The 15,415-nt window shown below is 45.4% G+C and overlaps 1 protein-coding gene across 1 annotated transcript; it reads right to left on the reverse strand.

Moving 5' to 3' along the window:
- Window positions 1-363: 363 nt before the first annotated feature.
- Window positions 364-2,580, reverse strand: LOC122368996. The gene is made up of 4 exons (XM_043343349.1): window positions 2,349-2,580; window positions 1,709-1,801; window positions 1,200-1,314; window positions 364-594 (listed from the first exon to the last, which is right to left on the reverse strand). Exons 1-4 carry the CDS (start codon window positions 2,550-2,552, stop codon window positions 467-469), a joined length of 540 nt encoding a protein of 179 aa, XP_043199284.1. The 5' UTR covers window positions 2,553-2,580; the 3' UTR covers window positions 364-466.
- Window positions 2,581-15,415: the final 12,835 nt, after the last annotated feature.

Raw genomic sequence — 15,415 nt, forward strand, 5'->3', positions numbered from 1 at the left:
GTACTCGATCGCCCAGTTGAGAAGCGCCAGACGCTTCACGTCGTCCGTGCGCGGCTTGGCGCTGACGTCACGGAACCTTCCGATCACGACGTCGCCATGTTCCTTGTTCCTCTATGTTCTTCTACAGCATGGCGGCAGTGACGGAGCCCATGACGAACACGGCAGTCTGTGTCTTCTTGTCCAGCAGCTTCAACCAGGTGTTGCGCACCCGGTCCGGCAGTGTGACGTTTTGCGGATGAGAGAGAAAGAGAGAGAGAGAGAGAGAGAGAGAGAGAGAGGGAGAGAAAGAGAGAGAGAGAGAGAGAGAGAGAGAGAGAGAGAGAGAAAGAGAGAGAGAGAGAGAGAGAGAGAGAGAGAGAGAGAGAGAGAGAGAGAGAGAGAGAGAGAGAGAGAGAGAGAGAGAGAGAGAGAGAGAGAGAGAGAGAGAGAGAGAGAGAGAGAGAGAGAGAGAGAGAGACTGGATCGATCAGCAGCTCCGTATCTCGCTCTCGTCAGGACACATGTCCGCAGTTGTCTCGAAGTCGGGTAGGAGGATGTCCCCTAATATACTGCTCACTCTGGCTGGTGGAAGCTCCCCGCAGTCTCCGATCGCGGCTGCAGGCAGAGAGCAACGACATTGGGCTCGAAATGGAAACTGAGAGAAGCTCTGTTACAATTATTTGATCAGCAAGGAAACTACAAGGGTAGGTGAAGCTGTAAAAAATGATGTGACTTTTCACGTTACCTGAATGTTGCATAAGTACAAAAATATTTTACCTAACCTAAATACCTAAATATTTTAGGTAGATTTCTGAAAATTTAACTGTGCAGCTGGCACCTAAACGAGTTCACTTTTCATCGCTTCTTGAAAGGTCATACATTTTGCCGCCTGCGTATCACTGGCGGCGGAACACCTTCAATTGGGGGGGGGGGGCACTGCCGACTCTTGGTCCGATTCTTTCCATGCAACGCCCGTAGGGCTAATGTTAAAATGCGTAAATCAAAGGGGGCGCGGTGCCCTGGTGCCCCCTTTAATTTTGCCATTTTGGCTAATGTTAAAATGCGTAAATCAAAAGGGGGACGGTGCCCCGGTGCCCCCTTTAATTTTGCCATTCTAACATTAGCCCTATTTGCGTTACATGGAAAGAATGGGACCAAAAGTCGGCAGTACCCCCTCCCCCCTAATTAAAGGTGTTCCGCCGCCACTGATCTATACTCACGAATTACGTCCAGCTCGACTTCAATGACGTCATCTGGTGCTAGCGCCATGTGACACGTGTACAGAGCGGCGTCATCCATCATCACACGGCGGATCCGCAGAGCCCAGTTCAAACCCTGTCGCAAGGTGCCGCCGATGAGCCCCTGTTGCAGCCCAGCTGCTGTTCGAAAGCACGTTTAACTACATACATAGCTTTATAGAATATGGGCTACAAAATGCGGCTCAAAGAAAGAAAGAAAACCGGTGATTTGAAAGCGCGTGTGCGTAAGATGTGCGCGTATGTGTGCAATGTGCATGCCCACAGAGTGTCACGAAAAAACGAACACCCTTTGTAAGTAAAGTGCACACAGATACCTACATACACATTACACAACACAAATCTTTACGCATGTGACTTTCGGCAACTAGATTCTAGTTGTCTTTTTGTATGGATCATGGAAACACTTTACACTTGGGTACAAAGACCAAAGCACACACTCCGAAGGTAAATAAATGATAAATTGTCCTCACATCCTCAGAGACATGGGCCTCGATTCGACTGTCGTCTATGAATGTCCTGTTCTCAATGGCGATGAAGGTGTCTCCGTTCTTGAACCAGGTCACCTGCGCCGCGGGCAGTCCGTCCAGCAATGTTAGTAAGATCAGTAGGAGCGAAAGTACAGTCAGTCCTGAAAGTACCACGCAACAGTGCGGTGGATCCCTCAAGCCCGACTGAGGAAGGACTGCTAAATTTGAGAGTCACTGAATCAACTGGGATCCTCATCCATTCCCCAGGTCAATTGGATCGGTGACTCTCAAATTTAGCAGCCCTTCCTCGGTCGGGCTGGATGCATCGCACCGATGCGCGGTACTTTCCAGACTGGCTGTGCACAACCACAGACATCCTGATTTGCCCTTCTGGGGCTAGTGTCATTCGAAGACTGGCAGATACTGAACCTTTATCGTTTAGAAACCGCTTGGCTTTCAAATGATAGGTAAGCATAACGTCAATTAAAATACAAAGGTAGCAACAAATGAGCGTAACTTGCATGAAACGATAAGAACGTGGTAAAATTATCGATAAATAAGCACGAGCTACAAAAAATAGGTTTGGCCTGTACCAGAACCGCCCACAGAATCGGCTGTCGTGCCGTCCCGTCGCCTCACTCACGATGAGGTTGCTAGACTCGACCCTGCAGTCGAGCTGGACGTCGTCGCCCCAGCGCGCCACGACCACACTCCTGGCCGGCTGGCGGAACGGCCGCCGCGGCTCACCGCTCTCGGTCCTCCGCGTCGGCGCCGCCTGGAACGGCGCCTCGGTCGTCGCCGTGTGGACGCGCGAAGGTGGTGGTGGTGCAGGCTTGTAGGACGACATAGCGACCCTCCGCAAATGGAAGAAACGGCGGGCTGAAACAGGAGGTTGGCACTTAACATTGTTACAAAAATATACTTGTCAATCATAAAGTTTCCAATAGACCTACCTAACGTTTGATAAGGAAACGTCTGGACGTTGGCATAATAGGTACGGTCATTGTTGTAATGGTCATTGTAATGGATCGATGTCTAGCATGTCTAACCTACCGGCCATGACATTAGGTACAGGTCTCGCGGGATTTAGCGGTAGGTTTTGCACCTATAAAATTTAGTGTACTTCAGGCTATATCTTCGTCGTCTTAAGGTTTTAAGTGTTAAAGATGCGATCGACTTGTTGGTTCACAAGCCGGCCATGATCGTGTAAAATGGCTTCATCGTAGATCGATTAGTTTCTGAGATATAACCGGAAATGTAAATGTGCAAAACCTACCGCAATCTCGCCCGTACTCTGATCTCAATTACGGCCAACCTTTATTAGGTACGACGTTTTCCTTTTAAAACGTGTCAAATTTATTAAACTAAAGGTACTGAAACATGTCAGTTTCGTGTCATTGTGTCACTTTCGCCGTCACTGGCTGGTCAAGAAAGGGGGTATTGAACGCTGCGGGAGAGCAAGTATAATCTCAAAAAAGTTTCTCCAAATACCAAAAACTAATCGTATTTCGATTCCTTACGCACTGCTGTGCAGCTAAACATTAACTTCTCTACATAAAAGTCTGATAGTTTTCGTTTTATTGCCCTTCCCCACCCCCTCCCAAAAGAACGCATTTTTTTTGTCGATTTCAGGCCCTTGCCACAAATGCCCCCCCCCCCCCTTCCTCCCTGGATCCTGCAGTGAAGGCCGTCGGTTGCAGCGCCTGGAGCGGCGGATTTATCGTACCTGCATTACACCCACAGTTCCTTACAGTTATTCACATACATTTATGTACACTTGAAAAAGAAAATACTTCAACGCGTATCCGTATCGACCACAATTTAATTATATCTGTTCACAAAATGAGCCAGATATTTTGAAGATATAAGGCCCCACCGATGTAAAAAAAAAAACGTCGTACTTGTCGGCATAAATGTACTTGAATTGTTTACAAAAATAAACTGACGGAGTTTGTAAATGCAGCTGCCATCTACATAATTCGGCGTGTGCGGTGTGTGATATTCGTCAGAAACGCAATCTCACGCGGTTTTGAATCGCCTATAACGTGAGGCCGTCATCTACGAGTCAATAGTGTCCGACAGAAGCCAGACAGGCAGTACTACCTACCATTAGATATGGTCCGATCCACCCGCTGATTTAGTCTTACGGTATCTTTTACGGTATCCAACTAAAGGTCACGGTGCCTCATAGCGTCGTGGCTATTGGCTATTGACTTTGGGAATATTACAGGCAAATCGGCAAGCAGTGAGTCGAGAGTCTTGCTGTTACAGTCACATAGAGACAGTGCATTTCTTTCTGTTAATTAATGAATGACAGGCTGATTGAATGAGTGACTGAATGCTCTAATGAATTAACCCTCGCATGTGTAGGGGGGGGGTCGGATGGACCCCCCCCCATGGTTTTTCGCGAATAACTCGCGTAAAAAGCGGTCGATCGCGACGAAACTTTCAGTACCCTCACATTGATCAATTTTACACATACCCTGAAAATTTCATGACCCTGACCCTAATGACCTTTGACCTGTGACCTCTTTTCCGAGACCATGTTTGGCCGGAATCGCGATTCCGCGTATGTCGGCTCGCATTAGCCGCGCGTTTGCAAGCTTTTCGTGGTTTCAAACGTTCAAACATGTGATTTGATGTTACTCCCATGCATTAGGGTGGGTGTCAAGGTCACCTGAAGGTCAGGTCAGGTCATTGACCTTTGGTGACCTCGGTTCACTTTTTCGAGTTTTACATGTTTCTAGGCTAGTTTTTGGAGCTGAATTCGAATTTAGCAACCATTTGAACATTAACGAAGTAGTTTTGGGGACTTCGTAACATGTTACGAAGCTGTCAGAGGCGGTTGACACGTAATACGAATACCCGTCACGACGCCTACTGGTTGACCTGACCTGACCTGACCCGACCTGGTCTAAATGCTTAAAGACATCATCTGTGATCAAAACTAACACGATATTCGTGATCAGCACCCCGAAAAACCCCTTAGCAGCCACAATTTACGACTTTCTAACAGGTCCCGATTTTCCCGACCTTGGGTCATTGACCTGACCTGGAAGGTCAACCAATGACCTAGGACCTTAAAATTGGGTATCACCGGCTTCCTCTCGTCACGGGCAACACGCTCGTTTTTTCCGCGAAGCTCTAGCTCGATCAGGGGCCAAACGGCAAGGGGGGGGTCCAACCGACCCCCCCCCTACACATTAGAAGCTGGAAAACGCCGCACACATGCGAGGGTTAATTGATCAATCGATGGATGAAATGAAACAATCTGGAGAAAATAATTAACCCGCGCATGACTGGGGTATTTTCCATAACGCGAGTGACTATCTCCGAAACTACTGGGCCGATAGTCAAAATTCAAACGATGTCTGATAGCCCTGGAAAAACTGTCGAGCGAAACCTATTTTCATTGACCTCGAGGTCACCGATGACGTCACAGGTCAGGTCAAAATAAAAATTATCGACATTTTTGCTAGTTCACAATTTGGGCTCTGACCGCCGGCTAACAAGTCCGACCAGGCTCATTTTTGGTTTACGCACTCCTTGATAGATGCCCTAGATACCCTGAGGGTAATGAACTTTTACTACCAATTTTTAAGGTCAATGTCAGGTCATTCTAGGTCACGAAAATTGTATATCATGTATCGGTCACGTGACGCATGTTTTATGGTCCATTTTACTCGTAGATTTCGAAAATAAAGTCGTCTGTTTCATTTGAGGTCATTGTCAGCTGAATTTACCGGAGGTCAGGTCACTTCCAGGCAGGGTTGTATACCAATCAAGTCGATTGAATTGATTGATTTGATTCAACGCGTATTTTGAGTTGATTGGATTGAGTCGATTGACTTTTCGAGATGACTGGTTGACTGACTCGTTTGACTTTAGCGACTGGTTGACTGATTTGATTCCCGAGAATTAGAGTGACTCGTATGATTGAGTCGATTGAATGGAAAGTTCAAATAAGTTTTAGTTGACGAAAAATAATGACACCAATTGATGACATCAAAGAATACAAAACTACACTGAAAACTGCTTGTCATCACAACTGCAATATGGGGTAGATGGCTAAATAAAGAACAGGGCCTAAACATGAACAGCCAACTTTGACTTTCAACTGCAATAACTGCTCCAATCCTGGTGATAGAACCTGGCGATGCACCTATCTACCTTTCTGCACTCAGCAGGAAACGTTTTTTTTTTTTTTAATCCAGATGATAAAGTGCAAGGCCCTATATACTAATAAAGTGTGATTAATCAACCCGCGAGTTGCTGGGGGGGGGGCGTTAAACGCCCCCACTTTTTTCGCCGGGCCATAGCATAAAAACGGCGCGCCGCAGGCGCGCCAAATTTTGGGTACCTGTAGGGAATTAATTGAAGTATATTGTGACAAAGTTTCAAAAAAAATCGGTTGGAAAATTTTTGAGATATCGAGGTTTTAGTGACGTCATGATTTCTGAGTTTTCGACCAAAAACGGCATATGTTCAAAAAATCATATAAAATCACAGAATAGACATACAGACATGCCGTAAACGCCATTAGACTGCCAATACCATGATCAATCAAATGGCTATCTTCGATTATTGATTATCGTTCCGCATTTTCCAAAATCTTGAACTGAATCTTGGCAATTTTTCGTGACTACTTCACGACCATGATACATGAATTTCTTAAATTGAACTTTTTGAGTCAAACACGTAGGGGAGAGTGGGGTAATTTGGCCGGTGGTGTAAATTGGCCGCCCCCACCTGTACGATGTCTAATAAAAGTGAGTGAAATAAATCTAGTCTCTATTCATTTGTCATGGGTAGAAATAACTGGAGGACAAATGTCAAAACTTTGCCCCTCGTAGTTTTATTCAAAATTAATAAAACGTTAATTTCATTAGAAAATGGTAACTTTTACTTCTGTTTACAAACTTGTATAACATGTAGTATTTGGGCTAAAAACGAATTCAGACATTATAGCGCCATTCTTGGGGGTGTTCAGCGGTTCCAAGAGCAATTTTATCTAATTCCGTAAAGCAATGATGACTTTATAGACAAAAATTTTCAGAATGGCAATATGGGGTAATTTGGCCGGGACTAGCGGGGCAACTTGGCCGGTGCGCTCATGGTCACTATGCTGGGACGGCCGAGTTTTCATGGTCAATTGTACCATAAATGACATGATTCATGACCAACTTTGACTACTTTGATGCCTTACTTCCGATTGGTCAACTGTAAGAGCATGTGACGTCATCAAAGGCTACCAAACGTTTTTTGCCAATAAATCCTTACATAAAAATGGTACAGCCGCACAAATGGTCTCATTCTGTTCAGCTCGCCAAGGCGCATCGAATGATATGCATGATGACCTTGAAATCACGTGACCTTGAGGTCAAGCGACCTGATGCAACGTGACCTGAGGTCAACCTTTGACCTTGGCTTCTCAAGGTCAACACATATATGTTTCGATGCGGACTGGCGAGAGAATTACGATGGTACACGAAGTTTTGGCCTAGCTTGCTTACTTCAAAAGTTATTCGTAAAAAACTGTGATCGCATCTAGAGCCGCTAATTTGGCTATTTTGACCCCTGTGACCCCTGAGCCAACCTCCAAAATGCGGCAAATGGATCATAGGACACACGTCATTGCTGAATCTGAAGCTGACTCGCAATATAACAGAAAACCCGATCGCAAACTAACACCGGCCAAATTGCCCCACACCCCCGGCCAAATAACCCTGCTAGTGGGGCAATTTGGCCGCCTTGCAGACCTTTTTAATGCGTCACAATTTCAATATAAGTAATCACTCTATCATTTCAAGTTCACTGTCCAGTAAAGTAAAATGAATGCGACACCTGCCAGCGTTGAGAAAATGCAGAAATGTGTCGTCAATTTTAAGTTATATCGTTTTCTAAAAAAAGCGGCCAAATTACCCCACTCTCCCCTACACATATGATAAAATGAATGTCACCATCGTGTTCTACGCCCCAAATTACCTATATATAAATCCTAAAAAGTCCGCCGCCCACGCCGTCGGGGTTACTCCCTAAAAGGCTTATTGTGGCGCCGTCGATTGACGCAGGAGGGTGAAATTTTTACCAGTTGTGGGTCACGTAATAAAACAGGTCGTATTAAATTTTGGGCACGATGCGGCCGGGGGTGCGCCCGTGGCGCGTGCTCATGTGCGCCATAGGGTTAGCATTATAATCGGCAAAAACAGCCTATTGCTCGGGAACGGTAAGGGCTACGGAGGTGAAATTTTCACGCCAAGTCGAGCCCGTGCATTCATTTGTCTTATTAAATTTTCGAGGGTGTGGGTTCAGCGGTGTGCACGTGGTGGGGCCGCGACCGGCGCCGAGCAGAGGGCACGTGCTTTAGGCTCAGTTGTTCGCTTAAAATGCCGCTTGGGTCATATATGACCCAAAAGCAACATCTGAACATTTTTTCTAAATGGAGGCAAGTGGCACTTTGAGGAACTTGTGCGTGTGTTTTGTTGGATTTGTGGGTTCAGCGACGAGCGTCGGAGCCGCATAAAACTCGTGTGAGCTCGTCCACTGAAGTTTCTGGAGCCAAAGACGACGGGACTGCGCAGCCGCCGGTCACTGGCAATGGCGCGCCGTCCCAAAAAGTAATATTATGTCATGTTTGTACTTTGCTATCTATTGAATGATCGTCCACCTGGCATCTAAATTTGTCTGAAAAAGGCATGATGTATATTTTTGCCCTTCTTGTCGCCATCGGATAACTTTTTTTCCTCGATGAATATCTTTGGGTCATAAATGACCCAGCCGGCACTAGTGTTGTCAATTTTCTCGTATGTTGAATACAAGGGAAGCAATTGATGATTATGCGATTATTTATTTTTGGGGGTTGTGATCAGATCACAGTGGCGGATCCAAAAGAGGGGGGTCATATGGGCCACTCATGACCTCCCCTGGGACCCGGGGGCACCACCGACCTATCAGGGGCACCACAGGCCTAGTGTTGCGATGTTGGGATATCATGAGCGGACCGGTTGTCCGGGGCCGTGACGCGGGGCGGGCCGGCGACTCGGCCGGCCGAGGGGCACCACGGGCCTGTTAGGGGTACCACAGGCTTGTTAGGGGCACCACAGGCCTGCAGGAGCACCATCGGCCTAGCAAGAGCACCACAGGTCTGTCAGGGGGCACCACAGACCTGCCAGGGGCACCAGCCAGAGGCCTGCCAGGGGCACCATCGACCTCACAGGGGCACCACCAGCCTCGCATGTGCACCTTGGGCTTGTAAAGGGCTCCACGGGCCTGTCGGGAGCACTTTAGGCTTGTCAGGGGCACCACAGTCCTGCCAGGACCCAGGGGCACCAGCGGCCTAGCAGGAGCAAAACAGGCCCGCCAGAGGCACCACAGGCCTGCCAGGGGCACCACAAACCTAGCAACGGCACCACAGACCTGTCAGGGGCTCCACAAGCCTGTCAGGGGCACCTCAGGCTTGTCAGGGCCCAGGGGCACCACAGTCCTTCCAGGGACACCACAGGCCCGTCAGGCCTATGGTGTCCCCTCAGGAGCACCAGAGGCCTAACAGGGGCACCACAGGCCTGCCAGCGGCACCAACGGCCTCGCCAATGAGACGTTGCAAAGCATTGCAATGGAGTGCCTCTTAAAATTGTTTGGCTGATACCGCTATACAGTATACACAATAAGGTATCCAGCTAAATCGGTTTTCGTGATAACTCCTTATTTGTGACTATGCCAATGCCGGTTGGGTCATTTATGACCCATACTTATAACTTGATAACCGATGGAACAATTTTCTTAAGCTTGCACAGTTTTCTTACTGGGACCCGTGTGGCTAACATTTGTTAAGGACAACTAAAGAATCAAAAAATAAAAATTCCGGCATTAATGGGTTAAAAACCGAGTCAAAAGCATCAGAGCCGGGAGGTCGTTGACCTTTGACAACGAAGGCCGACACAAGGCACCGCTCGCCAAGGGGATTCGCCAGTAAATACAATTAATTTGTTTTTGCAATATCTCAGCCGTTTCTGAGCCGATTTAGCTGAAACTTGGACTGTCGGTGGCAGTGCAGGGTAGGGTAGGGTAGGGTAGGGTAGGGTAGGGTAGGGTAGGGTAGGGTAGGGTAGGGGTAGGGGTAGGGGTAGGGTAGGGTAGGGTAGGGTAGTGTAGTGTAGGGTAGGGTAGGGTAGGGTAGGGTAGGGTAGGGTAGTGTAGGGGTAGGGTAGGGTAGGGTAGTGTAGGGGTAGGGTAGGATAGGGTAGGGTAGGGTAGAGTTAGGCAGGGTATTAGGGTAGGTTAGGGTAGTAGGGTAGGTTAGGATAGTAGGGTAGCGTAGGGTAGTAGGGTAGGGTAGGGTAGGGTAGTAGGGTAGGGTAGGGTAGGGTAGGATAGGGTAGGGTAGGGGTAGGGTAGGGGTAGGGTTGAGTTCAAAAAGGGCCCAACATACAAAACACTTGAACACCCCGCAACTATCACCATCCCTTACAGTTTTAAAAACAGCTACCCAAATCTACCCAAATAATATATAGCTAAAAATACAAGTCAATCACCCAAAACTAATGCACCCGTAACATAACATAAATCAGAACATACAGTTATCGCGTAAACCTGTACCTCTAGTTACCTATAAAACATGTGTCACAGGCTGCGAATATCAGTTTTGATTTTCGGGCATATGTGCCTACCCGGTTGACCTGACCTTGACCCTGACCTATGCTTGACTGACCCCTATATGGTGCTGACACTCTTGTAGGCCTTATAAGATGGATTGTGCACCGTTTTGACAGAGTTTATGGCGAGAGGCGCCCATTGTGAAGTCCTGAAGTCCATGCTACTGAAAGCCCGATTTCAGGTGTTTGACCTGACCTTGACCCGACCTGTGACCTCAAAATTCAACTTTAAAGTACTCATCTGAAGCGTCTCGTCGCGCTCTTTCGTTTGCCGCCTCGTGCGTTTCGCTGCGCCTATTGGTTCTCGAGTTATCGGCTGGGGGCGTTTAAAGCCCCCCCCCCCCAGCAAACGGTGGGTGGCGAAATACCCCAGCAACTGCCGGGTTAATAATTCACATCTCCACATCTCCTCAGAAACAACCTCTTATACGGCCTTGGAAACAACCCACTGAACTCTTAACTCTGTAAATATCTGAAACCCTTACAAAAATAACTGAAACAAAAGCGCCGTTTTCGTCTCGCTAAATTTGCTGCATTGTTTAAAGGGACCCTCCCACCTTAACATTAGTTTTGAGTTGAGATAGCCAAGTTTGCGGCCAGGCTCAGAAACCACCATTTATCCTGGTCGCAACCCCCGCAGCTTTATGGTGTTCAAGAAATTTCTTCCCTTTACTTGCAGGGTGGGACCAGCTTGGTCCCTATCTCTTAACCATTACGGGAATCTGATGACGTCATCAGGCTTTCGAACGTCCGTTAAATGTTTGACTAAAACGTTTTGTAGCACGCGGTGGTATATGCTGCTTTGCGCGCAACAAATGCCGCACTTTCAAATAAAGTCGCTAGGAATAGCGGAGATCCCAAAAAGTAAACAAAAGTAAAAGTCTAATATCTTGAAAACCGGTGAATATTTTTCGATGAAATTTGGTAGATATTCGTTTTTGCTCTTTCTGAACCGAGCGACATCACTTTCATGCAAATTCATTAACTTTTTTGAAGGTGGGAGGGTCCCTTTAAAGGAAGGGTGCCACCCATTGACCTATAATAAGTATAGACAGACTACACTGGCTTAATCAGCGCCTGAAGGCCGTTCCCGCTGAGCGACACTAGCGCCACCGTACGTTTAAGGGCACGAACTAATGACACAATGCTTTGTCTATGGGAAAAACGCAAAAGTTTATCAACTTCTTTCGCGTAAATGACATGACGGGACGGAACGAGACTGCATCTACAATGAAGAAGCGTCCAAGCTTAATCACTTGAACATAGCACAAAGTCAAAGGGTGAGGGACACGGCACGCGCCACGTGCCAACTAAGTGGTGACAAATTTGTTCAATCAACAATAACTTTACAACGACTGGGTTGATTGAGTTAAAACTTGGCATGTCGTTGGACATGCAAATGATGATGCATTTCCACGTGTCACGGTTTGGGTGCTGGTGCACGTGCGCACGTGCAGGGTACGCTTCCAGATCTCGAGAACGGCTAGGCCGATTGCGCTCAAATTTGGTACGTCGTTAGGGACCGTTTGACAGGGTGCCGTGCACAAGTCAGTTTGGGTCCAGCTTGCACGTGCGCACGTGCAGGGGTCGCTTCCACATCTCGAGAGTGGCTGGGCAGATTGTGCTCAAATTTGGTACACCGTTAGGGACTGTTTGGCAGGGTGCCGTGCACAAGTCAGTTTGGGTCCAGCTTGCACGTGCGCACGCGCGAGGGGTCGCTTCCACATCTCGAGAACGGCTGGGGAGATTGCGCTCAAATTTGGTACACCGGTAGCGACCGACTCTTCCGAGTGGGGCCACTTTCACATCTCGAAAGAGCGGCTTTGCCATTGCACTCAGAATCATCATTTCTAGATCCGTTAAAGGAGCTTCACTATCACGTAGTTTTGCAGGTCTCATGCGCGTTTCTCTTCATGATTGCGAATTCGTTTAATACAGGTTGTTAGTTGATTTAACATTATGTATTGTGTATTTAAGATGAAGCTCAGCAGTAACATTCATGACATCATCAAAGCATCGTCAAAGCATATGAAGACAAAAAAATAATGTTCATGGTAGTAGAGACTGTAGGATGAGTGGCGATATACTCATACCAATCTGAGTGCACATAATGATGCATCATTTTATTCACCCATGAGCCTCTTTAACCCGCGTCCGGGTGGGCCTTTCAGCCAACTTCGCCATAGTGATGGGAGGAGGGGGGACGTATTTGTCAACGCCATATTATCTCGCAAAGGAAGAAAGATAGAAAGATGCGGAAAGGGCAGTAGGTAGCTCGCTATAAGAACTGTGAGAATCATCTTGACAATTTTTCAATCAGGTCATCGCTAAAGGTCACTGGTGATCACCAAAAGTTCACGAATTCTGGTTTTCGATTTTAACAACGTTCCACAAATCAGCGCACACACAAGTACCTAAATGAGGGGCCTTCTGCTCTTGAGCACTTATGTTGAGACACGCAAGAAATAATTAAGCCAGTCATTAGCAGGTCACACTTGGTAGGCATTTCGACTGTTGCAGTCTTGCTGAGCTTCCATTCAGTTTTCTTGACGGCTCCAGCCTCCATCGTGTTTAATTGCAGTAGCAACTTACAACTTAAGTTCTTCAATCTTTTTTACTTTATATGTTGGCCATAGGCCCATAAGTCGGGCTATGTCTGGTTCAGTTGGCAGATGAATTTCAGCACACATCAGAAGCCCTCCAGCAACAAGAACATAGGCCTGTGCCGTGCCTTCTTAGGTAGACCTTGGGTAGACCTCTTCCAAACCGTTTCTTATGACATTTGTTAAGATTGCAAGTGTCTTTCAGTTTTTCTTCTCTTGACTCTAGACATTATGATAAAAATATCAGTGTCTGACTGATCTAGCAGATAAACAGGATAAATTTAAAGAAAATGAAATAAAATGCTTTAATTACATAAATACCAAAAATCTCAGATCACACTGCTTGAAATGCTTGCTGTAATAACAAAAGTCAATTTTATCGCCTTGAAATGATTCACTTATCACGTGCAATATGTGCTTGATATTTGTTTTGTGCTCTTTATTGGTGATAAACTATCTCTTCTTGTTTAATATGCACAGGACTGTCAACACACCTTACGCAATTTGCAATGCGGCAACAATAAATGATGCCGAGGACTTTGTTTATTCCGTTACCATGGAGACGATTTCGTGAGGCTTGACTTCAAACCATAAACGTTTAAATAAATGTTTTGTAGTAAATGTTAGCGTTCTGATACACATTTTAAAATAAATTAACGTTAAATATTTAACAAACTTTTATTTTTACGTCCGTGCTTAAAGGTTAGGATTGCCCTTATCCTGCGCTGTAATTTCAGAAAACAATTTGCTTCTTTGGTCGACGAGGAACGCCGCAAAGACGCGAGTAGTTCGTCTATACTTATTATAGGTCAATGGTGCCACCTTCCGAAATTTTTGTTCTATGAATCTATTTTACTTATTTGAATTTTTAGACGTGGTTAGCGCGTCCACAATATACAAAAACCGAAACATTGCATTTAATACATTGGCCAAAAAAAAAGATCGTTGTTTATATCACCACTACAACTCAAGGTCGTTTGATGTGGCAGCTAGGACGGCTGGCATATCCTGTTGTCATGGCAACATATCATTCTGCCATTTGCATTGATGGCGCAACTGAGACAAAAAGATGAACAAATAAAAAGGAAGAAGATAACATGATTTGAACTAAGTTGTAGGTAACCAAGTAGGTAACTGTTGGCCATATTTGCCAACAGTTAAAGAACATCAAATAAGTCGAGTAAAGGTTTTTCCTTTACAATGCTTAAGAGATCTATGGAACCCTTCACCCTTCATGCAACTTACTAGAAAAACTTCCCAATTAAAATTTTAAAACTTAAGTGTATACCATAAAGAAAAAATATACCCTTTCAAAATGATAAAACATGCCTCAAAAGTATAACTTTTATACATACCTTTGCTGATTTCATGTTTTATAAAATACCCTTAACACGACGAGGAAATAGTGCTGAAGATTTTTGCCTGCCCGAATGCTGGCAGCAAAACTCGCAAATGATAACTTCACGTGCGGATTCAATGCTGACCGTCTCGAGCATAGGTAAGTGAAGCCGGTTTTTAGGTTCATGTGAGGCTAATCTTGTAAAAACTGCGTTGTGTCCAAAAGGTGGCACCCTTCCTTTAATTTGCAGCAGAACGTTTGTTGATCCTTTTCTCCTGAGAGCCTAAGCATAACATATTTAATATATTTCATTTTCCTTAAAATATTTTACCGAATATTATGAAGTGGTTTTATTTCAAATGAAATAATAATAAAAACGAAATTGGTGTTGTACAACCGATTTATTTTATGATAATCTACCATACTACATGATTATCAATGACGTCATCTTACCAAAAAATCAAAGACGCAGAATAAGCATTTGGGGCATTCCACGTCAAATCGAACAAAAATCGGCTGTTTTGCACCTCACCATCAGCGATTTCATTATAAATTTGTGAGCGAGTTCCTGTGTCGCCCCGAACATTACATTGATGTTTTTTGCACATTCTGACCACAGGTCTTCTAAATATAGGGCATCGAATTTTTACAAAACGTTGCATCTTTATATTTTTGAACGACCATAACTTTGGTTGTACTTATTTGATTTGAATGAAATAAACCTTACTGTTTAGGTAATTTCTTAAGCATTTGTTTAGAATTGCACCTACTTAAATATATGGCCTTGAAATTTGCTTAACTCTGTTCTTAAGCACAAAAAATGAAATAGCAAAAAACACGTCACCTTCGATTTGGCTAATTTTCATATATTTTATTGCCTACCATATCCTTAACAACCTGTGAAAAAATTAGAGTGGGCCATTCATAAGTTTTGAAGAAAATGGCACATATGCAAACGTATGTTAGCACGCGCAGTGGAGGGGAAAGAGTGAATTTCGCCCCACCCCTCCTGTTTTTCGCCAATATCTCATAGTATTAATGCGAAATTAATTATAGCTACCTGTCCAAAATTGAATTGCACATCTCATCGTGCAAGCAAGAAGAAAATCGGTTCACA

The sequence above is a fragment of the Amphibalanus amphitrite genome, unplaced genomic scaffold (assembly GCF_019059575.1).
Source record: "Amphibalanus amphitrite isolate SeventyFive unplaced genomic scaffold, NRLGWU_Aamphi_draft 000996F_arrow, whole genome shotgun sequence".
NCBI lineage: Eukaryota > Metazoa > Arthropoda > Thecostraca > Balanomorpha > Balanidae > Amphibalanus > Amphibalanus amphitrite.